The following is a 25,445-nucleotide window of genomic DNA, read 5'->3' on the forward strand; positions in this document are numbered from 1 at the left end:
ATAGCTTTGTTAATGGGTGGTGTCATTAAATGTTTAAAGAAATATAAATTTCAAATTTTACTCAGACTCCATGAGAAAAATAGAAAATTATCAAATGACTAACATCAATATTATCATAAGGTACAAAATTTAAAAAAATGTTGATTGCAAGTTTTACATGAAAATGGCGATAAAATTAAAAATTTAGCTTTTCCTGTGTTATTTGCCTTTTGAAAATGATTGCTTAACCTGCCATTGTAAAAATAGAGAAAGAAACATTTCAACTCAACCAAAACAGAGTCCAGTCCTGTTAACAATGAGAAGAAAAATATAAATTGTACTGTCATATCTATTATGACTTTTCATATTTCTGTTATTCATGTGCACTGGAATATTTAGACCATTAAAAAGAAAAATGTTTGTTATTCTGTTCCTTATCAATGTGTCTCTGAGGATGATGCTTAGTAAATCTTCTGCAATCTGTTTGAAATAAATCATCTTAACAAATTCAACTGTTCCACACCAATCCATATCACCCAAACATCTACTGACAGTGGCACCTGCTCACTTCACATACAAATGGTGAACAATACAATAGTATCAGTTTCTATGAAAATACTAATTAAATACAACAACTTCCTCACATATTAAGCTAAAAATGTGATAAAATTTGACTTTATCAGTGACTGGACAAGAAGTAGGGTATGAGTGCTAGTCAAACATTTTGCGACACTTTAACTGGTACCCACATATTTCATATTAACTTCCCATTTTGTCATGAGCTTATAGATACACTCTGTTCCTGGTCAGTTGGAAGAGTTTGTTGTGAGATGTACTCTACAGCACCAGTGAGAGACTGGAAGACCAATCAGCTTCTCACAACAGCTTTATCTGAGTATGACATTTTACATGATAAATAACTATTCATTCCATTTTCTCTCACACAGTTTATCAATTATCCTTTTGAATGGTAAATCTAACTGAGCAGACTATCAAAGTTAACAGTAATCATTACGTCTATCTTTCTGTTATTTTGCACCCAAACATTGTGCTCATTTTTATACCCAGTGAACATATAACCACTATATGCTGACTGAAATACCTTTTTATTTGATGCTTATGACATGTGATGCAAACACTCAACATGAGACATGGTGCAAATGCACAATGCTGTGTCAGCAACTGGTTTTAATTAGTCAACAAGAGAATACCAGGCAGATCTTCAACTGAACTGAAGTCCTAACCACACCACAACCTCAAAAAGTCCATTATTCAAGGAAACATTGGTCAACAAGCTTCTCAAAACACTGAAGTCAGTGACAGAACACACACAAATTACACGATGCACTGTTCTAACTGCAGTTTTCTGTGCTAAAATGTGACAGTGGATAGCTGGCACATAACACTGAGAGCTATCATTGTAGGAAATCAGTTCCAATGTGTAAATGCCAAAGTCGTCTCCCAGTATAATTAGCTACCACTGCCAGTTCTTGAAAGAGACTCACTTTCGAGCATAACAGTGCCACAATCGAGATATGGCAAAATGTGACACACCATATATTTACTAATATATATTTATATAATAGAGGGAAACATTCCACGTGGGAAAAATATATCTAAAAACAAAGATGATGAGACTTACCAAACAAAAGTGCTGGCAGGTCGATAGACACACAAAATTCTGGTTTTCGCAACCTACGGCTGCTTCGTCAGGAAAGAGGGAAGGAGAGGGAAAGACGAAAGGATGTGGGTTTTAAGGGAAAGGGTAAGGAGTCATTCCAATCCCGGGAGCAGAAAGACTTACCTTAGGGGGAAAAAAGGACAGGTATACACTCGCGCGCACACACATATCGATCCGCACATACACAGACACAAGCCAAAGTCGTCAGCTAGTATAATTAGCTACCACTGCCAGTTCTTGAAAGAGACTCACTTTCGAGCACAACAGTGCCACAATCGAGATATGGCAAAACGTGACACACTAAATTTGTGTGTATGTTTGTGTTTGTTTGTGTGTCTATCGACCTGCCAGCACTTTTGTTTGGTAAGTCTAATATATATTTATGTTTTTCTGAACAGGTCTTCCTTTTACAGTATTTCCACATCATGATGTTATCCTTAACTATAAGCATCACTTGAAGCAGAATCTACTCATCACTTTTTGCTAGAAAAAAAAGTAGATAGCACTCATTTTTCTTCCATTCTACCAGTGTTACCCTCATTTCTTATTTCTGTATTGTGACATTAGATACATTCTCACGAAATATTTATATTTGTACACATTTCTGAGAACATAACATGAAAAATGTGTCACTACAACCTACTGTGAACTCACTTTTGCAAGACACTGTTGCCTTTGTTGTATCTTCTCCAAGGTCATTGACAGCACGACACACATATTCACCCGAGTCCTCAGGATAGGTGTACAATATATCGAGGGATACGAAGCCCATATCATAGACTGTACGGAAGCGGTGTCCAGATGGCAACGGTTTCCCATTACGATACCACTCCACTCGTAACTTTGGATCTGTTCGGGGCTCCACACGACACTCAAAGTGGACAGGTTCACCTTCACCAATGCCCACTGATGTGATCTGTGATACCAAAATGAAACAAAAGTTACTTGCAACAAGGAATAAACTATACAGTTATATCTAATTCTATTTCTATTTTTGTTAAGGAATTTTCAGTGAATATTAGGTCTCCCAATAATGCTGAACCTACGTATGTTCAAAGTTTCAACACAACTATCTCAAACACAGCAACTTGTAAATTAATTATGTGTCTGTTTACACAGGACTCCACAACTGCACAGACTGTTGAAACTTGCTACCCCCATATTCCTGCTGCATGTTGCACAGAGCTAGAGGTAAGTGTATAGCCAAGCTTGAAAGACTGATGTTACACAAACATCGCTGACAGAAGCTGAAGCATTCACTCACATCCACTGTGAAGTTGAGGGTTCCAATCTGAGCCATTAATTGGCACACTGACAACACACTGAATCATGTGGACAAGAGAAAGCTGCAGTAATTTTTATTTGCAAAGATATAGTTAGAATGGACGATACATGGACAATAACTAGTGTGGACAAGAAGAGAATAGAATCTTTTGAAATGTGGTGCTACAGAAGAATGCTGAAGATAAGGTGGGTAGATCATGTAACTAATGAGGAGGTATTGAATAGGATTGGGGAGAAGAGAAGTTTGTGGCACAACTTGACTAGAAGAAGGGATCGGTTAGTAGGACATGTTTTGAGGCATCAAGGGATCACAAATTTAGCATTGGAGGGCAGCGTGGGGGGTAAAAACCGTAGAGGGAGACCAAGAGATGAATACACTAAGCAGATTCAGAAGGATGTAGGTTGCAGTAGGTACTGGGAGATGAAGAAGCTTGCACAGGATAGAGTAGCATGGAGAGCTGCATCAAACCAGTCTCAGGACTGAAGACCACAACAACAATAACATTATTAGAATGACAGTTCATAGTATATGGAACTGCCGTTGAAAAGTAAGGAAAGAGGAGTGCCAGACAAAATGATGCAGAGGGGCCACAGACCTAATGATGTGGATGAAATATTGGTACAGACAATCCAATGATATAGATGTGGAGGGAACACAGTGATATTCATGAAACTAAAGATAACATTAAATGCTTCAGAAATAATATGAACTGAATAAGAGAAATGTCACTGGCAATAATGTGATGTGTCAGTTCAGACTGACACAGACAGGGAAGGCAGAGGGAAGGTGGAGAAAAATATATGAAATAAACCTTTAAGGGCATTGTAAAACAATCTTCTTTGTTATATGAATAGAAAAGAGGAACGAAAATTATTAAAAATGTGGAAACAACAGATGCAGTGTCCTCTCTCTCTCTCCCCCTCTCTCTCTCTCTCTCTCTCTCTCTCTCTCTCTCTCTCTCACTCACTCACACTCACACTCACACTCACACTCACACACACACACACTACTTACTATTACTTGCAAATCTAACTTTGCCCTTTTGAGTCTCTTATCTCAAACACTAAAATCTTTTTATACCTTTACTGAAATTCTTTTGTCATCTTCACTTCTCAAAACAGATATTCAGTTATAACAGCTTGGATCACAGTTTACTTTTTAATACATTTAACAATGACCACATGTTTTTCCACTTCAAGTAAAATTTGAATTATTACTGTTCAAATTTATTTATGACATATCTACATCACATATTAAACCACTTTTCATTCTGTCATTAGCTGTGGACCATGATTTTGAAATTAACTTTCTTCGCCATAACAACACAATATTGATTTTAAGCACTGAATAACTCAGCTTTTCTGACACTGTATTTCTCTCTCTACCTCATGCAATGTGATGAATGCATTTGAACTTGACAGGATACAAAGTAAAATGGAGGAGGGGAACCTATGTACCAATCTACTGTGACAGGAGTGAGATCAGCATAACTGACAAAGTTCAAATTACGAGTCTGCACAAATTTAAAAATAATTACTTCACAGAAAATGCAAAAGTTTAAGATTCAATGGCACTTTATTTTCTTAGTATGTTTCCTGACTTACTGAAATCAGTTAGGAAGTGTTCCTTCTTCATCTCCTATAATGTGAACTTCATGCACTGCAGTAATCTTACCTGACTTTCTTTCAGTCTGAAATTTGATGACCATACACTAACTTATATTTTATACCATTATCTTGTCAAAATACCATTTGTCTCTCACAGTATATCTTTTGACAACAACAAAGAAACACTCATACTTACAAAAATAAACATAATAACCAAAATGTGGAATGACTCGTCAAAACTGGAAATTCACAACAAAACAGGAAGAATCAAGCTTACCATCCTATCAACACTGAGGTCATTAAACATCAAGTTTAAACTCAGTTGATAGAAGAAATTAACATAGCCAAACACTGATCACTCCTGCATTTGCCAAAAGAGAATCAGGAAAACCATTTGAAACTCAATGAGGATGACGAGACCTGGGTTTGAACAAAACTTCTGTGAAGTATGCATCCAATGCATCAACTAGTCTGTCACTGTATGAGGTTGAAATTTAAAGGTAAACCTTGACAAAGAAATCTACTCAATAACATGTGAAACCAGATTAAAAATATACAAGATCACTCAACCACTCTGTTACAGTGTTATGTATTTATCTCTTGATATGCAATCTTACTTTACATAATTACATGGTTCTTGCTTCTAAAATTGACAAAATCATATTATCTAGTCATTCAGACAGTTCAGTGAATTTCAAGAAGAATTTCTGAAATTTATATCTCTAAATCTGTACTTCTGTACTGTCCTGAGATTCCTTACACATTTACAAATATTTTATTTTATGGATATTTAAAGCATGAAAGAAACTCAAAACTTATACTCTTGTTTAAAGATTTCCAGCCATCTTTCATACATGTACTGTCTACTTTCTAGTATTTAATGATAGTTCCTGATGTTTCTTAAACTCACCCACTACTCATTTTGTTGTCCAATGAAAGCTGTACCTTTCAAATGCCTGTTGTCACACTTTCTACGCCTAAGTCCATTTGATATATGCTTCTAATTATTTACTAAACAGCAAAGTACTATACTGATACACACAATTAGAATCACTAACAAACCTGAGTTATGAACTTCGGAGGTGATGCTGGCGCCTCTTCAGGGAGAGCCTCTGTCAGTGGTCCTCTCTCCAGTTCCTTCAACTTTTCACCACTTATTCCTTGTGGCAACTGTGATTCCAACACAACGTCTCGTTTTGCTGCAACAGAATAATATAATGTATTCTTATGCAATACTCAAGTACCAGACTCAGGAGTCAGTGAGGCTGAGTAATCCGTGAATCTATAATCATACAGTAAAAACTGCAATGCAGTAAGTGATAAAATATACTTCATAATAGTTTCCAAGCAACTGTTCGTGTAACATAACATTTGTAGGTTTTTCATGGGGAAATGAAAACACTGAAGGTTATGTACCTAGATATCCATTCTACTTCAAGTTTTGTATACAGCACAATAACTTTTGTTTGTGTAATTAATGAGGAGGTAAGAAAAAAAAAGATGAAAATCTGGCAATCTTACCCAGCAGAAGAAAAAGAGAACATTCACACATCTGCAAGAATCATCACTATTTTACTTAGTCTCCTGCAGAATGCCACGTACATGACTAATGAACTGCAGTGGTTGATGCCACAAGAAATGCATTGTGCATTACATAGAAATTTTCTCTCAAAATCACACAGCACAAGTTCCATTATGAATCCACAAACATTCCTCCTACACATCTTGTGCAATGATTATGACAGTAAAATCATACAAATTCATGCTAATAGAGATGCTTATTGATTATTATTCTTCCCATACACTACTCATAATGAAAGTAGGAAAATAGAAGGAAAGAAACTAGAACACAGCTGTATGCTATATAGAGAGGGAGATAGTAGATACATTGGTTCACTATATATTCTCCATTTTGGGTTATACAGTGGCTTTCAGACCTTTCCTTCAATAATCAAAATTAAAAAGCCCTTCTATCTCTTTTTGGAGAGGATTAATTTCTTGGATTGTGAGACAGTTGTCTCCCCCTATAGAAGATTAATTCATTCTTGCCAGCCGCTGAAACAGAAACCACCAGAGCAGATACTTCTGATGTAGCAACCAACAGAGACAGTCATTTCGTAGGTGCATACGAAAAACATCCACAGCAGAATTTTCTCTTTGCTTCATGTTATTCTACTATAATAATTGATGAGTTATAAGCCAGTTTCACTAATAACATTAAAAATGTGGTCACCTCTTCCATGCTGCCACTTCTACATTGGACTGATATAGATGTAGCTAAAGGAAAAATAGTCAACCATAGCTCCAAAGATATGCAAGTATAAATCACAGGAACCTCAACTTTTGCCTTTTCTTTCATCATCTTAGATAGACACCCATGAAGTTCATTCACAAGTGACTCACAGAATGGTAATAATTTATGCTCTTAATGAAGCATACAGTAGTGCTGGTCATGGAGCAGAGGTTTCATACGATTTCAGTCTCTGGCTCCCTCTGGTTGAACAGGGAGCGCAGGAATTGCAAATAGATGGATGAAGCTGACTCTTTTCTATTTTTGTCATAAGTTTGTGATTAAATTAAAAATAAAATTCTTCAAAAATTGCTGTTTGTGTGTGCTTCAGAGGGAATAGAATGCTGTCTTTTGAATAAAGGTTAATTAAATGTTCACATTCATAAAAGTGAATTATGTATAACATAGGATTAGTGTTTGCTACAATACTAGTGAATTTTGTTTTCTAACTATAAGAAGGGCATGGAAAGGTTTGGATACCTCAACAGAATTTAAAATGATGTCACAATGTTGGTTTTAATGGAACAGCAGGAACAACAGATTAAGAGCAATAAAATAAAAGTTTTTCTATGTAAAAAGAAGTATTACTTAGTCTGGCCAGAAGTGTTAAAAGATTTAAAGACATTAAACATGCAGTGACTCTCAAACAACCATTATTTTCATACAGGAGGGGAAAATAAAAATCCAATCTCTGCTTTCTAAAATAACTGCTGCACATCTACCTTTCATTCTGACAAACAAGGTAAAGCTGTCTTCTCCTAAAATCATTGCAAAAGGCGAAGGAATGAAATAAATGAAAACTAACAGAACAAATTCTACATATAGTTGGAACTGGAATACAACCCTTTTGGCTTGTAATCTGGTACTTATCCACAGGGCTACACAAACTCTGACAGTAAATACCAAAAATAATTTTCTTACTGATTACAAACATAACAGTATCCACAAAAGAAACGCTTCTGTATGTGGCACACAGTTATACTACAGCACAAGCCATAAAAGCCTGTTCACTCTTTTTTGTCAAATTAGTGCTTCCTCCATTTTCTCACAGACTCCTACAACAGCACTGGTAGTACCTGCTCGACATCTCGTAAAGTAATACCAGCAAAAGGCGAGAGGGAGGAAACCATTCAAAAACCCTGACTCTCCCACCAATTACTAGCTTTAGAACACATTATTTTGAATCCAAAAATTTAAGGAGAGGCTTAGTTCCCGATAGATTGTAGCTGACTCAGACAATAGTCAAGCATAGTTACTCTGGAGCTAGATCAGTATCAGAAAGTTCTAAAATTTAATAACTGAAAATAGTAATTCTTCCTTCTTACAGACTTGACATTTTATAAATGTACAATTTTTGTTCGTGAGCTGCTCGTACAACATAACATGCAGTGCACTAGCTTGCAAGACAGTGAGTTCAGCCAGAGCCAAATCTGAATCAAATCCGTGAGTTGGATTAATGACTTGTTGGCTGCTACAATGGTCAGCCTGAGTGTGGTTTTTAGGCAGTTTCCTCACACTCATTTATGCAAATGCTTGGCTGGTCTTCAAATTCCACCTCAGAGAACACAATACATAAACAATTAAAATACGAAGACACACAGGACAAAGTTTATACAATTCACATACAGGTGGCACACACAATTTCCCTCACTTACATTACCTTCACAACTGTGGTGTCAGGAAAGGCAGCTGGCTACCCTGTTATTAGACAGGATAAACGTCAGGGGAAAAAAGATAACAGAAGACGATAATGTTCTCGTTTCATTCATATCTACAGGCTTCTGGATCTTCAAAATTCTGTGGTTAGCTCCATAACTTATATCTGACTATGAAGTAACATCTGTTTGTTTCTTCTTGACTTATTTCCAAAGTATATTTTGAAATTATGTTTCAAAACCACCTGTTTAAGTTCATCTGTTCTATCCCAATTATCTCAGCAAGTACAATCACATTTTACAGCCATGGGCTCAATGACAGAATTTGCATTGTTAGTTTAGGTTTTCATGAAGCAATCACCAAACACAATCCATAGTTCCACACATAAAAATGATGTTGCTCCAATAAGACCCCAGGGTTTACAACATTCTAAGATGCCTTTGTAGATTCCAGTACTGGAGATTTATTTACAATCATCTATATCTAATCTATACTTGCAAACCACTGTGAAGTGCATGGCAGAGTGTACATCCTATTGTACCCGTTATTATGGATTCTTTCCGTTCCATTCATGTGTGGAGGATGGGAAGAATGATTGCTTAGTGCTTCTGTGTATGCTGTAATTAATCTAATCTTGTCCTCATGATCCCTGAGTGAGTGATAAGCAGGAGGTTGTAATATATTCCTAAAGTCACCATTTAAAGCCAGTTCTTGAAACTTCATAATTTGGCTTTCTTAGGATAGTTTACACTTATCTTCAAGAGTCTACCAGTTCAGTTTCTTCAGCAACTCTGTGACACTCTCCCACAGGTCACACAAACCTGTGACCATTCATGCTGCCCTTCTCTGTATATATTCAGTATTCACTGTTAGTCCTACTTGGTATGAGTCCCACACATTTGTGCAATATTCCAGGATGGGTCACACGAGTGATCTGTAAGCAATCTCATTCATAGACTGACTGCGTTTCCACAGTATTCTACCAATAAACTGATGTCTATCACCTGCTTTTCCTACACTGCATGCCTGAATGTGTAGGCTGGATAGTGCGATCTACCTGACCGGTTTCCTTAATCCTAACATAAATGTCATTAACAGTGTGTAGCCAGGAATTCCCAACAAGGGGAGAGAGAGGAACTAAGAAATAGCCTGGCCTCAGGACACTAAAATGGTTTTAGTATTTTTGAAACTAAGAATCGATTCATCAAAAATACTAAAATCATGTCCCCAACAGCTACAATAAATCTGAAAGCAGTGCTGAAATCACAACAACAAGATAATTCTTATAAAATATCACTTTTCTTGTACCTCTTCACAAAATAAGTTTTTAACAATTCCATTTAAAATCGTTCAACAACTACAACAATAGATACCGATACACTACCAGTGCACACGATATAGCAACTCTTAGTGTATGACATCCACTAAAAAATAAATATATATGGCATAATGATAAATTAAACAACCTATTTATTAAAAACAAAAATCTTAGAGTACTAATGCTGTGTGTCCAAAACAAAGTTCTCTAAAAAACACACAAAGCATTTAGCCTCTCTAGCCTCTTAGTGGGTAGTTTATACTAGTATTTAATTGCCTGTGTTTATTTAATGTGAAGTTTGCATGTTAATATTTGTAAAGAACACATTCAAATAATGTAGTGCAAACCAGCAAGAAAGCATACAGAACTCTTTTGACAGGCAGTTGCGGTACCAGTTTGTGCAATGTTGAAAATGTAATGAGGAAGTGGATTATATGGCAATATGTAAGAAAAATGAGACATTCAAATACAAGTGTACAAAATGATATAATGTATATATAGCACTTTGAATATTTAGAGCCTGTAAAATGAATGTATAAAAGAATGATTTTCAGGTTCAGAGATATTCTTGTGACCCAGGTAGTGCCAAGTGATACATACAGGGACAGAGCACGTAGGGCCAGTATCACGGTTGTTTGCCAGTAGAAGCAGGTGGGATAAGGTCGACCAAGTGGCCAGAGTGTCGCTCGTGTTTATGTGTGTTCCAAGTTAGGCATATTCCTTATGTACACTTATTCCGTAGTTTGTCATTTTCAGTATATCAGCTGGTGATTTTGAGACTTTTAAACTGTAAGCATTAGAGAAGTTAACAGTGACTGAACTTCGGTACAGTGAAGTAAATATTACAATGAGATTTGACTGAATTCTTAAAGCAATAGGAATTTATGCAGTCTAACTGAGTTTCAGTGCACTGCACAATGCTTTTGGTTTATGGTAGCCATTGCCTGCAACTGCTCTGCTCACTCTGCTGCAACAATTATTTCTGATTTCATCTGTATCATCATGGATAGTATTATCCTGTGCAGGGCTACCATTCAGAGTAAATTTGTCTCCTGTCAATAAATCAACAGTAAAATTCAAATGTGGTGATAAGCCTACATTAATATCCTGAGGGATTATTGCCTAAGTCCCTATTATTTAATTACTTATATTTATTCATTATATATACATGCATCATTCACTGACTACTTCCATAGCCCCCGTGATAATCTTTAGATGTTTATATCCTTGTGTAGATGATCCATCTGTTTTCTTAGGTTGTGCACGTGCCCCAATGGTTGATGGGTTTCTGTAGGTTGTTACCAACACCCAGATACACTGCAAGAGGCACTTTTTCAGCCTTATAAACATACTCTTGGTGTACATTTACACAAAACATAACTTGCGCTGCCATTTGTAACTAGGTTTCCTTTCACCAGAATTTTCTTCTGAAAAATTGAGAGTTGACCTCAATCTTTATAGTTTGTGGCAGGATCTCTCACTGTGATACATAATATCTATACCTCTACTTGTACAATTCTCTTTGGAATTTGTCTGGAAAGTACAAAGCAAATACAAAGAAAACCAAAGTATAAAATTACCTTTACAAGTGAGTGTAGCTTTCGTTGTTGCTGACCCCCACTTGTTGGTGGCACAGCACACGTATTCACCAGAGTCTCTGGCATATGTGTAATCCATGTCAAGAACAATAAAGCCAAAATCATTAAGCATATGGACTCTAGAGCCCGTGGCAAATGGTCGACCATTATGGAACCAGTCGATACGCATCGTAGGATCGCCGACCGGTTCTACACGGCACTCGAAATGGATCGGTGCTCCTTCTTGCACGTCGAGTACATCCTTTGAAAAATCAAAATATGACAATAAGTTACAATTCTTGACTTAAAAGGTAAGTTCTAAAAAATGAAATGCCTATTCCAAAACTGATCTAATATTCTGGATCATATATGAATTAATTCTCTTTATCTTCATTTGTCCGTATGATTTATATAACATGACTACGAATATCTGTGATTAGAGAGAAAATGCTTCATCCATTTTGTTGTGGTCATATATGTAGAATTCATCAACAATCGATTGTGCCGCTTGGCGATATTGTCATCAGAACCGGCAGTGTCCACATTAAAAGCAGGACATTGTACTCGAGAGGAATTGGCGTGCTATCGTTTATCAATTACAGAAATGTATGGCGAGTTTCATTATAAGGAGAAGTAATATTAAATTGGGCCCCCCACATATGCATATAAAAATTGTAAATAGCTGTTTTAGGAGCATTAGGTTGGAGGAACAATTTACTTCTAAAATTAGTAATACCAGTAAAGATAGATGTTCCAGTTCTTTATCAGCCAGTGTATGTGTTTCTTCTGTTGTGTCAATGTGAGAATGCATTTCCCTTCGTTTGTCACAAGAGTGTGGAGGGGATTGGCCTCTGGTGTGTGGCATCGTGCTGTAGTAGCCTACGGGTGAGAGTGTGTTTTCACAGACACGTTGTCTGGGCTGGCGTGTGCAACGAGTAATACATTTATATTTTATGAGTATAATAGTGGCACATGGTTATAAAAGACACAGTAAATATTATGAAACATGTCGCACAGAACTGATGAATAAATGTGGTCTCCGATCTGTACTGGTTGACTTATGTATTATTCACCTGCATCCTCTGAAATAATGTGAGTGAGCAACCTCCTTAACAGAGGATAACATGGGAGGGGCTTACAAGATGCTGTAATGTCGCACGACATTTGTATTACATGTAATGTCAAACTGTCAGTATATGAACTTCACTCTTACAGTTTTTATATGTAGATCTCTAGTTTTAAAATCTACATCTACATGACTACTCTGCAATTCACATTTAAGTGCTTGGCAGAGGGTTCGTCGAACCACAATCATACTATCTCTCTACCATTCCACTCCTGAACAGCGCACGGGAAAAACGAACACCTAAACCTTTCTGTTCGAGCTCTGATTTCTCTTATTTTATTTTGATGATCATTCCTACCTATGTAGGTTGGGCTCAACAAAATATTTTCTCATTCGAAAGAGAAAGTTGGTGACTGAAATTTCGTAAATAGATCTCGCCGCGACGAAAAACGTCTTTGCTGTAATGACTTCCATCCCAATTCGCGTATCATATCTGCCACACTCTCTCCCCTACTACGTGATAATACAAAACGAGCTGCCCTTTTTTGCACCCTTTCGATGTCCTCCGTCAATCCCACCTGGCAAGGATCCCACACCGTGCAGAAATATTCTAACAGAGGACGAACGAGTGTAGTGTAAGCTGTCTCTTTAGTGGACTTGTTGCATCTTCTAAGTGTCCTGCCAATGAAACGCAACCTTTGGCTTGCCTCCCCACAATATTATCTATGTGGTCTTTCCAACTGAAGTTGTTCGTAATTTTAACACCCAGGTACTTAGTTGAATTGACAGCCTTGAGAATTGTACTATTTATCGAGTAATCGAATTCCAATGGATTTCTTTTGGAACTCATGTGGATCACCTCACACTTTTCGTTATTTAGTGTCAACTGCCACCTGCCACACCATACAGCAATCTTTTCTAAATCGCTTTGCAACTGATACTGGTCTTCGGATGACCTTACTAGACGGTAAATTACAGCATCATCTGCGAACACATACGTGTATTGAGTTATTGAAAATAACTGTCAAACAGATGAGCTACAGTCAGTGGGCACACATTACAAACTGTTCCTGTGTCATATCCAGAAATTTCATTGTGACAAAAAATAAATAATTCTATTAATGAATATCATTGATCACTAGTATAGAAGGATAAAAATTTACAAAAAAGAATGTATTGTACTTGACTTTCATATTTTTGTATAAATATAACATTTCTTCTTTCCTTGTTGATAACATTCATATGTGGTATGATAAAATCATTACCTTCAATTCAACAGTGAACCTGGGAGGATTTGGTTTCTCTTCTTCTGTCACTATTTCATCTTTCTTGTATAACGCCTCCTCCAGCTTCTGGATACTTTCAGTGCCCGTTTTAAAATTTGTTGGTAATTGTGGCTCAAGAATGATTCCCTGACGACTGCGGACTTGCAGCTGACATGATACGGTTGCCTCACCATGTTTGTTTGTGGCCTGTTAAGAATGTAAATTGTTATCACCGTGTTAAGTCTTACATTTTTTTTTTTACATAAATCATCATTTAATTAATTTTTTTAAGTTTCATGTAATTTTCATTCCATTGTGCACTAACCTTACAAGTATAAAGACCAGAATCTCTCTGATATACACCAGCAACTTCAAGTATGACAAAGCCAAAGTCATTTATGGTCTTGATTCGTGACCCTGCCCAAAGAGGCTTTCCATTATGGAACCATTCTACTCTCATACTGGGGTCATTGATAGGAATCAGACGGCATTCAAAGTGTGCCAAAGAATTTTCAGTTAGTGTCAGGTCACTTGGAGTAGTGATGAACTCTGGAGGTTTTCCAGAATCTTCCTCAGGTGCGGCTGGAGCTGGAGCACTTCCAAGACCTTCCAGTTCTGCAATCTTCTCAATAGTATGCTCCATACTTTTTGGCAACTGAGATTCTAATATGATACTCCTCTTTCCTGTAAACAGTTTTGAAGATGATAATCTGTGACAATACTTAAAGGTTTTGCCGAAATATAATAATATACAGATGCAGTGATTTAAGAATATTTTGTCTACAGAAGACATATGTGTAAACTCAACAAAAAGTTCAGCAATGGTAATCAGAAAAGTTAAATGAAGGAAGAACAAATTACAAGACATTCTTTTGGAATTCAGTAAGATGACTATTTATCTGATTAAGATACACATCTTGACCTAAAACAGATTTAACTAAAATCAAAACAGGATGTACCTAACATATAAAATGAGTATTTACAAACATTCATTAACAGAAAAATTCTAAATTTAATTATGCAAAATAAGGTAACTTCATGGACATTATATTAGTTACTGTGCAAAGTTAAGAAGGCAAATAGATAATCAACAAAAACGAAACTAAAATGAACTATTCATTTCTCACACCTAATTTACAATCTGTCTACATACCTTGCACTTTCATACTTGCTGTTGTTACTGCTTCCCCGTAGTCATTGAAGGCACGACATGAGTATTCACCAGAGTCTTCTGGGTACACTGGAGAAATTTCCAATATCACAAATCCAAAGTCACAGAACGTACGGAACCTGGACCCTGTCCTTAGCGGTTTTCCATTCCAGAACCATTCAACCTGAAAGAAAAGATGATACGACACTGAAAAAATGACGATACAAAGCTACCTGACATACAAAAGATTATAGTGACCATATGACAAGCCTTTTAACAAACTTTTTCCTTGAAAAATTCAAAAAATACATAAATAAGTAAATAAAATTTTAACAAATTATTTTATTCATGTACATTGTAAAGGAACTGAAATCATCTGCTCATTAATATGTAGCCCACACCCAACAAACTAATAATAGTAACTCCACACAATGTATTCGAAATTTGAGTTTGGCAAACATTTCTTTGTGTAGTAATGGAACATCATTTCAAACTCCATCAAACCTTCAACTACAAATTAATTAATTATTTTGGTCCAAAAACCATTGGGGATGTAGGTTTAGATGTTTTGTAACAACTATTATGTGACTTTTGGACACCATGATACAAACTGTATAAGAAATTAAACACGGATAACGACAGTATAATGCAAACACAAATTTCCAGATGAAAACAACTCAGTATACGAGAAAGGCAATGGCTCACCTATCCTTGAAGAATAGGTGGTATGTGTGAGTACACACACTTAAATGGTCAGAAATTTGTATCAGTATGTGTGTGTGTGTGTGTGTGTGTGTGTGCTCAAGTCAGTGTGTCTGTATGATACAACTGGAAAAAGACTGGAACTTCTAGAATTATAAATGATTATCTGCATGCCTATTTATTGCCCATAGTTCATCTGTAGCTAAGTGACTGGCTAGTTTCATTTTTAAATGGTTGTTTCCATCTTGGGCTATCCGTTATCATAATATGTGTAGCTCATCTCTTCTAAATTTACTATCTCCTTACACCTTTGACATAAGTTTATGTATTTCATACCATTTCACTCTAATCTTTTTGCCCTCCGTACAACATTGGCATACTAATTTGATTACTAGAGACATTTATAGCAACATTCTCGACAAGTATAATGTACATGTAAATATAAATGGAAGGTACTTCCAGACTTGCAGGTTCGGAGTGCTTGTTGATATGATACAAAAGAGATACATTTTGATATAAAATACAGCAAACTCATGATTATTCAGATTAGTATAGACCCAAGACTGCATGAATAACCAAAAACCACAAATAATCCTAAACACATATGTTTTTGCCAGCGACTGCTTTATTATGCATTTACAAAACACAAAACATGTCACAATTAAAATCCCAATGCATTACTTATATTTTACTTGTTGGAAACTGAGTATTTAGTCACATAATTACACTTAAAACACATGTATTTGATATCATTTGCTATCAGGGCACTTTCTAAAAATAATTGTCCAATTTTTTCTGCTTGTCATTCACTTTTTTTCTTATCTACTGTTTTCCATTTTCCAGAGTGTCAAAACTAAAGTACACGAAAACAAATTTTGTCTTTCATACTCTAGTACCAAATCAACATATTTCAGTATCTCAGTGAGTGTGGTAATAGTTCCCTCCATCTGCTCGTCTTTGCTGTCTTTCAGTATCAAACACTCACTGTACACTATGTCTGTGTCACTTAGCTGATCAAATCCCTGTTCATTGGCACAGCTATACAGCCACTCCTGACTGTTTTGTTATTGTCATTTATATCTTCACAACCAAAAATATATTTCACAAGACCAGTCAGACAAGAAGTACCAGCACACTCCTCACTACAGTAACCTTTAAACCCGTTTTCAGCAGAATGTTCTGCAATTTTCTTCTACGAAACAAGCTATTATTATATTTACATTGACCTAAGTGTTACCTTGGATTCCATTTACAACTTTCACAAAGAAAATGAGAATGTCTGAAACTACTTGCATAAAATGTTTCATGAGATTAAAAGATAATGTCTAGACCTACTTGAATACGATGTTTCTTGAGATTCTACTGTTAACGCAGTTTCACAGCTGTGATCACATTTCAGTCCAATGGCCAATGGCTGCATGAGTGACATTAACTGAAAATGGAGGGTCATCATCATCATCATCATTCAACAGTTCCAGTTTCCCGGGTACTGGTAATGAGCCTCTTCCACTTCGTCCTGTCCAGATACACTTGTTCACAGAGAACATCATCCACTGTCCATCCTCGGGTCACTAGATCAGCCTTGATCAAGTCCATCCATCGGGTTAGAGGTCTTCCTTAAGGTCTTTTCCCATCCACCTGTCTTTCCAAATTTATTTTGGCTGTTCTAGTTGACTCCATTCTCATCACGTGCCCGTACCATCAAAGTCTAAATGTGCTAATTGCATCTAATGGAGATGTCTTTACTGTGGCTTCTTTCCTCACCTCCTCATTCATTAACAATGCACAAATCGGATAATCCGCACTCATGAATTTGCTGCAGTTTGGTTACTTTCTCATCAACAGACAGACATCCTCTTAACTTTGTAAAATTAATACATTCTAAAGAACCTTGGACTCTTCCAATAATGTTAAAAAGTTTGTAACTTTATGAGTTCAGTAGAACAGCCAGTACATTTTGTACTAGAAATATATTTCTTATGAGAACAGTGTTTTTGGTTTAATGCTTGAAAAAGCACAAGTTGGTACTGGCATTGTTTCTTAGAAGCCTAACTTTAAAAGAAAAATGGGTACCAATATTTTTAAATAAAGTCTAACTAACCCAAGTAAATAAAAATATTTAAAAATTTATAAACTAATATCAGTTTAAAATATATTTCTGTATGTTAAAACAGCCAAGTGTCAAACCCCATCTAACTTCAGAATATCATCTTGAAATCAACTAAATCTATTAATTTTTGACATCATTGATGAACCACATTGATCATATTTAATATTCTGATAAAAAGCAGTTCAGATCATAGTAAATTATTTATTTTTCATTCTGGTAACCAGTTTTGGCAGGTACCAACCAGTACTACAACCCCACGAACCTGCTACTCACATCATCTGGAGCCTTCGATCTGAAGGTGGTCGTATAGACCAAAACCAGTTACCAGAATTAAAAATAATATTATAATCTAGACTGGTTTTTATTAAAATAAATCTATTAGTTCTGCCATCACAAAATAGTTCTAGAACGGTTTCAGACTTAACAATCAGTTCCAAAGGACATGGTTTCCACTTCCAAATTTTAGATGGTTTGGTTGGCTTCATATCTGCTACCTGTAGGAATATCCAGGGAATGAGCATCCAGATCATTGGTGTACATTCCAAACACTGATTCTGTCACCATTTTCTATATGAACAGACATATACTGCAAGACTTACCAGGATAAAGTTAAGTTCCTATAGCATACGTTATGGATGATCATACCTTGAGTTTTGGGTCATCTGTAGGAATAAGTCTGGCTTCAAAATGTGCACTCTCTCCCTCTCGAAGGTTGTCAACATTTGACAGAGGGACTGTAAAGACAGGGGCTTGGCCTTTTGTTTCTGTAGTTTTTTCATCTCTCATCTTTAAGTGTGAATCTTCTAAATTCTGTATTTTTTCCAATCCACCTTCCATCCCCTAAAAGAAGAAAATTGTTGTAAAACATTATTTACTTATTGTTCATCTAATCTGATGTTCACAACATGTAACCTCTTTAACACCAAGCTAACAAATATAATTTCATTATATTAATTATGAAATACAACTACTGATATTTAAGACACCAACATAACAAAAAAACTATCTACTATATCTGTCTCTTTTCAGTTACCCTTAACAATATTTTGAGCCTCACTTGACCAAAATTTGCTGAACTATGAACAGACAATGCGCAAATCAGATAATCTGCACTCAGAGAATCATGAATCTCCTGCAGTTTGGTTACTTTCTCATCAACAGACAGACATCCTCTCATACTATGGGTTGGTAAAATTTCAAAACTGACTCAGTTCTTCATTGCTCACATACAAATTACCTCTAGCCAAAACACATTAATTTGACAGCATTCACTTAAACTTAGGGAGTTTTTGTTATTAGCTACAGGAAAAAGGAGAAAAGCAAAGTCACAACTGCTGACTGCTTAAGCTGTTCAAAAGTAATAACTTTTAAAGGTCATTTCATCATCAATCAGCTGAATGGCATGAATGGTCAAAAATTAGTAAAATGTTACCAAATTGAATAATAATGTTGTATGGCCAGTTCTCCAACAAAAATACTTTGTGACCACAATAGAGGCAACTATTTCTCAAGGACTCCACAAAAACTAATTTCAACACTAAGAAATCCATATGCGAGGCCTATTCATCTCATAATCTACATTTAGTAATCATGTGATTGCTGTACAGGAGAGACATAAAAAGTACAAAATAACTAAATTGGTATAAAACTACAACTAATAAGAGGCATCAATGATTGCTTAAACATGTGATTTCTTCACTGCCTAATCACAGAGACTAGTAATAAACTACATCTAACTTAAATAATCAGTTTATTATTTTGGAATTCAATCTCTGGAGCACACTGTGTAGCTTAGTTTGTTCAACAGAACTGGCTTAGTGTTCAGAATTAATTTGTTGTTGATATCTGCTCCTGGAAATACAGTTTTCAATGCTGAGTAGGAGGCAAAAAATTGTCTTCATTTCTCGTGATATGTTGATGGTCATACTGATTATCCTTAAATAATTCCATTATTATCTATGATTTTTTAACTATCTACTGTAGTTGCATAAAATATGACTAAAAAGGTCTACCCATTTTTGTGAGTGATTCTCTATACCCATTTAAGCGACAGATCTACAGTAAATGCATTATGCCCTTGTTGCAGCGAACCTGCTCTAAGCCTTTTGTGGTAACTTTTATGGTTCTTGATGTCTTATTGCTTTTTTTAATCATAACTCTGATTCTCACACTGAAGGCAGGTCCCAGTGGAGTGAACCAAATGAGTCTGATTTTACTTTTTTCATGATTCTACACAAAAATTATACAGAAAAACATGAAACGGCTATTCTCTGATTGAATTCTTCAGCTTAATATATATGAATGATTACTTACTCGAGGCAACTGTGAATCCAAGATGAGATTGGCCTTTGATACACATTTTAGTGTTGCTTTTGTGACATCCTGGCCTACTTTGTTGACTGCACGGCATTCATAAACTCCTGAGTTCTCTTCATAACAATATAAGATGTCCAAAATAACAATACCAAAGTCATGGAATGTTCTGTAACGATGGCCATGTGGGAGCTTTTTACCATTGTAAAACCACTCAACCTGTAATGTAAACAATTGAAATAGATAATGCACTACACCAATATCTATAATGCAACTTGGGTTTCAGTACCCATTCTCAAGTGGCAATATACAGCTAATGCTTAACTCCATCCCAAAAACCCATAATCACTGGCATATACTTCATCTGCATTCCCCATGACTTGAGTTCAGAGGTAAAGTATCAATTGATAGAAATTATCTTTCATAACACATAAAAGCAGCAGCTGTAATTGGAATGATACTGCTACCACTAATTTAAAAAAGTATTTATTTAGAAGTTGTTAAATTGATAGTTAAAGGGAGAAATTAATTGCTTTTGCATATCTTACTGATTTGTGTACGATATGGTAACCCATAAAGTGTATCTGATCACGGGCAAACCAAATTTTGATACTGTTTCTCCACACACAGCCACATTACTGAGTGATATATCTGCCTCCTTTCCTCCTCAAACTTGGTGGGCTGCTTTTAATCTGTGGTCTGAAGGATCTGCCCCCTCCCCTCCCCCACACACTCCTCTTTCATTCTGTGTAGCACACTCCTCTTTTGTAGTCTGAAGAAGAAACAGAAGTTACGAGTACTGTATATTTACTTTCATGTGTGCCCATTGGCAGTAATGGAAGCTGTATCTTCCAAGTGGGTATTGGCAAGCACATGTGCCTCTGAATTTAATATTTTTTGCAGTAACAAGACAGTTATGTTTTACTTGTTTATGAAGTGTTTGTAATAGTAAATGATCACATGCTCCATGGAATATGCAAATGGATGTCAAAGAACTCCAATACAATAATGGGCAGAAACACATAATCCACTTCTTGTCATCTTTTACACTAAGCCCTCAAGTGTAAATTTTTGAAATTGTCAAAATACAATCAGTGTCACATTCCTTTATGCACTTGAAGGCTTTGAAGACTGCTAAATTCATGTGTATTTCATCTGTCAACAATGATAAACTTAATTGTAATATGAGGCTTTATATGCCACAAATACTTGTTCCCAATGTTGACGATTATGTGTACAAAAAATAGTTAGAATTTATCACCTATAGCATATTGTGCCCCCTTCAACACCCAGTACCACTCCAGCCTGGAACAACTGAACCACATACTTTGCAAGGCCTTTGATTACCTCTCATCGTGCCCTGAAATGAGGGTCACCCTACCCAAGATCCTTCCCACCCCTCCTAAAGTGGTATTCCATCAACCACCCAACCTGCACAACATTCTAGTCCATCCCTCAGCCACTCCCAATTCCAACCCCTTGTCATAGAGATGATATCCCATTGGAAGTCCCAGGTGCAAGACCTGCCCAATACACCTACACCGCACTTCCTATTCCAGTCCCGTTGCAGGATTACCCTACCCCATCAGAGGCCAGACCACCTGTGAAAGCACTCATGTCATATACCAGCTCTGCTTCAATCACTGCACAGTTTTTTATATTGATATGTCTATCAAATAGCTGTCCACCTGGATGAACAACTACTGCCAAACTGTGGACTAGAGCAAAGTAGGCCAACCTTTGGCACAACATGCAGCTGAACATACTTGATTTCAATGGCTGCTTCATGACACGAGTCATCTCTATCCTCTCATCCACCACCAGTTTTTCTGAAATGCGCAGATGGGAGTTACCCTTACAACACGTTCTCCACTCCCGAAATTATTTCAGCCCCAACCTACAGTGAATTACTGTCCTCACACCCTCCACCTAACAGTTTCCATACCCACTGTCCTCTCACCTCCTCCCTATTCTCATCTCCTCCCCTCTTTGTGTGCCGCCATCTGTCAATGTACCCACTCGTCTTTCTCCCTCTCCCCTCCTCTCCTTTTTCATTATCCACCCCCCCCCCCCCCCCAAACTCCCTGCCTCAAAGCCTCATGATGCTGTGCCTGTTGGCATTCTAGTCATTGCACACTCCTCCAGAAAGTGTTCTTCTCTGCCCCCATCCATACACGGCTATTGCTTCCCCTTCCCCGCTCCCTCCAGATAGCTGCTTCCATTCTACACAACTGTTGCATTCCAGTCCGAGCTGCCAGAGACGGCAGTCACATCTTTGTAAGGTGTACTTGCTTGTGTGAATGACTGTGTGTGTGTGTGTGTGTGTGTGTGTGTGTGGGTGGGTGGGTGTGGGTGTGCGTGTATGTGGGTGTGTGGTCTACCAATTTCATTATTTTCTTTTCCATCATTATGTGTCATCATTATCTGTCATGTCTTTGATTAAACTTCTCTTTCGAGCTTCATCAGTTTTCAGAAGCCAGAGAATCTTTCACACTTCTTATGTATGATTAGTAATCCATTTTATCATTTCATCAGTCATTTAGCTTCACTAAGCTACACATAAGTTTTTATTACTTTTTCTATGCCCACATATCCCTGTAATCATATTTGCTTAATTCTGAGACAATCCTGTCTGAATTAAAGACATCTTGATATGCATTTCAAATTTACATAAATAGATCCTCATATTGTTCTACATACCATATACCGTATTTACTCGAATCTAAGCCGCACTTTTCTTCCGGCTTTTGTAATCCAAAAACCCACCTGTGGCTTAGAATCGAGTGCAAAGTAAGCGGAAGTTCTGAAAAATGTTGGTAGGTGCCGCCACAACTAACTTCTGCTGTCGAATTATGTAGCGCTACATAGGCATGCTTTGCAGGCACAAAGATAAATACTGGTAACAAAACCTCTGCATCAGTAAAAGAGAGAGAGAGAGAGAGAGAGAGAGAGAGAGTGGAAGACGCGCTTTTTTTCACCGCCCCGAGTTTTGACCGTTGCATTTTCATACATTATACAACGAAGTAGATACAAATTCCGTATTGTTCATCTTTGAATGTAGCAGCATTTCAACGTACTACGAAAATCCGACTGGCAAGATTGTTTGGGATGTTTGTCAATATGGCCAACCCTATGTTCTGAAATTTTTCCTACCTGTGACAAGAGATCGTTGCTAATAAGAACTTTTATGAATTGTGAATCGCATGCAGTATTCTTTTCACCATAAGAATAATGTATGAATGTAAACATTTTGCCATGTATTCTTTCGTGTTTGCTGCTACCTCATTTAAATCCTGTCTGCCTAATAAACTACAAAACTAGAATGAGACAACAGCAAACGCGGAATAATATACATATGTCATGTTTATATTCGTATTGTTCTTATGCCTAATAGTGATACAGTCAGAAATGAAGCACGCCAATTGACAAGATTTTTATATCTAAGATGACTAATTTCTGTGCAGAATGTAAAGTACTACAGAGGCGTCTGCAAATATTTTCAACCGGAGAAAAATTTTCACTAAACTCTCGTTCAGAACATCTTCTATCATAAGCAGTCTATTATTTGGTTCTTGTTGATCATTATCAAAGAGAGTAGCAGTGTAAGTAACAGCAAATGGCAAGCAGTCTCTTGCCATTGTTTCGCTAATGAGACGATTCCTTTTTTTTTTTTTTTTTTTTTTTTTTAAAAAAAAGAAACACACCTGCGTTAGCGCGCACAAAAGCAAGTCGTAAACACTTACTATCAGAATGCGACAAACAATGCGTGACACAGTACAGTAATGCATTTTCAGGTTAGAGTGACGTAAACATCTATAACAAAGAGAACGGCATTTACCAGATCAAAAAAAAATAAGCAATCAATTCAAACCAGACGAAGCACGTGAAAAAGGAATGGTACCCGTATAAATACGGATGGAGCAGCTAACGCATAGTAATGGCTACATGGTAAAGCTTAACTGCTAAGCTTAAGACTTGAACCAAACTACTGTAGCTGTATAGTCATTCATTCGACCTAAATTGCGTCTCATATTACAGTGGACAAACTTTGTTTCGATTTGGATCTGCGGCCTAAAACTTTTCTCTCCCTTGGAATTTCGAGTCTCAAATTTCAGGTGCGGCTTAGATTCGGGACATTTTTTTTTCCCCTGATTTCGAGTCTCATTTTTCAGGTGCGGCTTAGATTCGAGTGCGGCTTAGATTCAAGTAAATACGGTACCTATACTGTGTTAACCCAAAACAAAAGATTACAAAATATTGATTTTTAAAGGTCTCTGAACTGTATTCACAACACAGGCCGGAACCAGGACTGACAAATTAAGATCACACACTGACAATATTGATGAAACAATACGTAAATTGCAAAAGTCATTGAAACAAATTTTTGTCTCATAAATGGTAATTAATAAAAAAATTCTGAAATTTGCAAAATGAAGGTTACCAGTAGTTCATATGTAAAATTACATGTAGGGAGAGGGATGAACACACACATACCACCACAAAGATACAGCATGCGGAAAAGACGAAAAAAAAGTTTGTGATTGCAAACATGTTTTACTGTCAATTGCAACAGTACACAATAGTACATTACAAACTATGTTCATTCCATGGCATCAGGAGTCTCTCCAAGAATCCACAGTAACATGACATGATGCTAGATAGCAGTCATTTCCAAGAGAATGAAGTGTGAAGGGAGACCACAGTGTAAGTTGAGCAACCAATCAGGGTGGATGCTACCTGACTTGAACAGTGCTCTTATGTACAGATTGCAGTCCACTGTGGAAGAAACGTGCGACAATGCCACAAGGAGCTTGTGGAAGCAGTAGGAAATGATGCTCTACAGTACCGAATGGTTCCTTGGTAGGTAGATCCATTTGGGCACAGCAGAACTGCAACAGCTGACATGCACCGATCTGGGCGGCCTGTCAGTGTACACACGGACTGTGCTCATACCCAGATCACCAAATGATTGGAGAATGACAGATGACAGAGGATGCAGGAATTACAGCACCATACTGGTGTTGAAAAGACAACACTCTACAGGATTTTAAGTGACACGCTACAGTTGCGTAAAGTTGTTACAAAGTGGGCGCCTCACAAACTAAGTGCAATGGAAAAGTGGACATGTTATGAAACTTGTCACGTGCATTTAGCACATTACATGTAGGAGGGAGAAAATACGCTTGTGAGAATTGTCAGCATAGATAAATTTTGGGACAGGGCCTATGAGCGAGAACTGAAATGCCAGTCCACAGAATGGCATCATCCAGGTTCACCACACAGGCAGAAATTTTTCCACAATCATTCTACTGCCAAATTAATGGTCGCTATACCCAATGACATTAGAGGAGTGATTTTGTGCCATTCCATATCACATGGAATTCACTCATATGTTAATTCACTGCATTACTGTCACACTTCCTGCAATGACAACTACGATGGGCTA

At 36.9% G+C, this 25,445-nt stretch overlaps 1 protein-coding gene across 1 annotated transcript in view; it reads right to left on the reverse strand.

The window, feature by feature from the left end:
* LOC126260755 (titin) overlaps positions 1-25,445 on the reverse strand; it is a 530,053-nt gene that overhangs the window by 331,201 nt on the left and 173,407 nt on the right. The window contains exons 52-59 of the mRNA XM_049958094.1: positions 20,000-20,218; positions 18,332-18,526; positions 14,878-15,058; positions 14,050-14,408; positions 13,725-13,931; positions 11,397-11,655; positions 5,615-5,751; positions 2,315-2,576 (exon numbers count right to left, since the gene is read on the reverse strand). Of these exons, the coding sequence (XP_049814051.1) occupies positions 2,315-2,576; positions 5,615-5,751; positions 11,397-11,655; positions 13,725-13,931; positions 14,050-14,408; positions 14,878-15,058; positions 18,332-18,526; positions 20,000-20,218 (1,819 nt within the window). The remainder of the gene's footprint in view (positions 1-2,314; positions 2,577-5,614; positions 5,752-11,396; positions 11,656-13,724; positions 13,932-14,049; positions 14,409-14,877; positions 15,059-18,331; positions 18,527-19,999; positions 20,219-25,445) is intronic.

The sequence above is a fragment of the Schistocerca nitens genome, chromosome 5, assembly GCF_023898315.1.
Source record: "Schistocerca nitens isolate TAMUIC-IGC-003100 chromosome 5, iqSchNite1.1, whole genome shotgun sequence".
NCBI lineage: Eukaryota > Metazoa > Arthropoda > Insecta > Orthoptera > Acrididae > Schistocerca > Schistocerca nitens.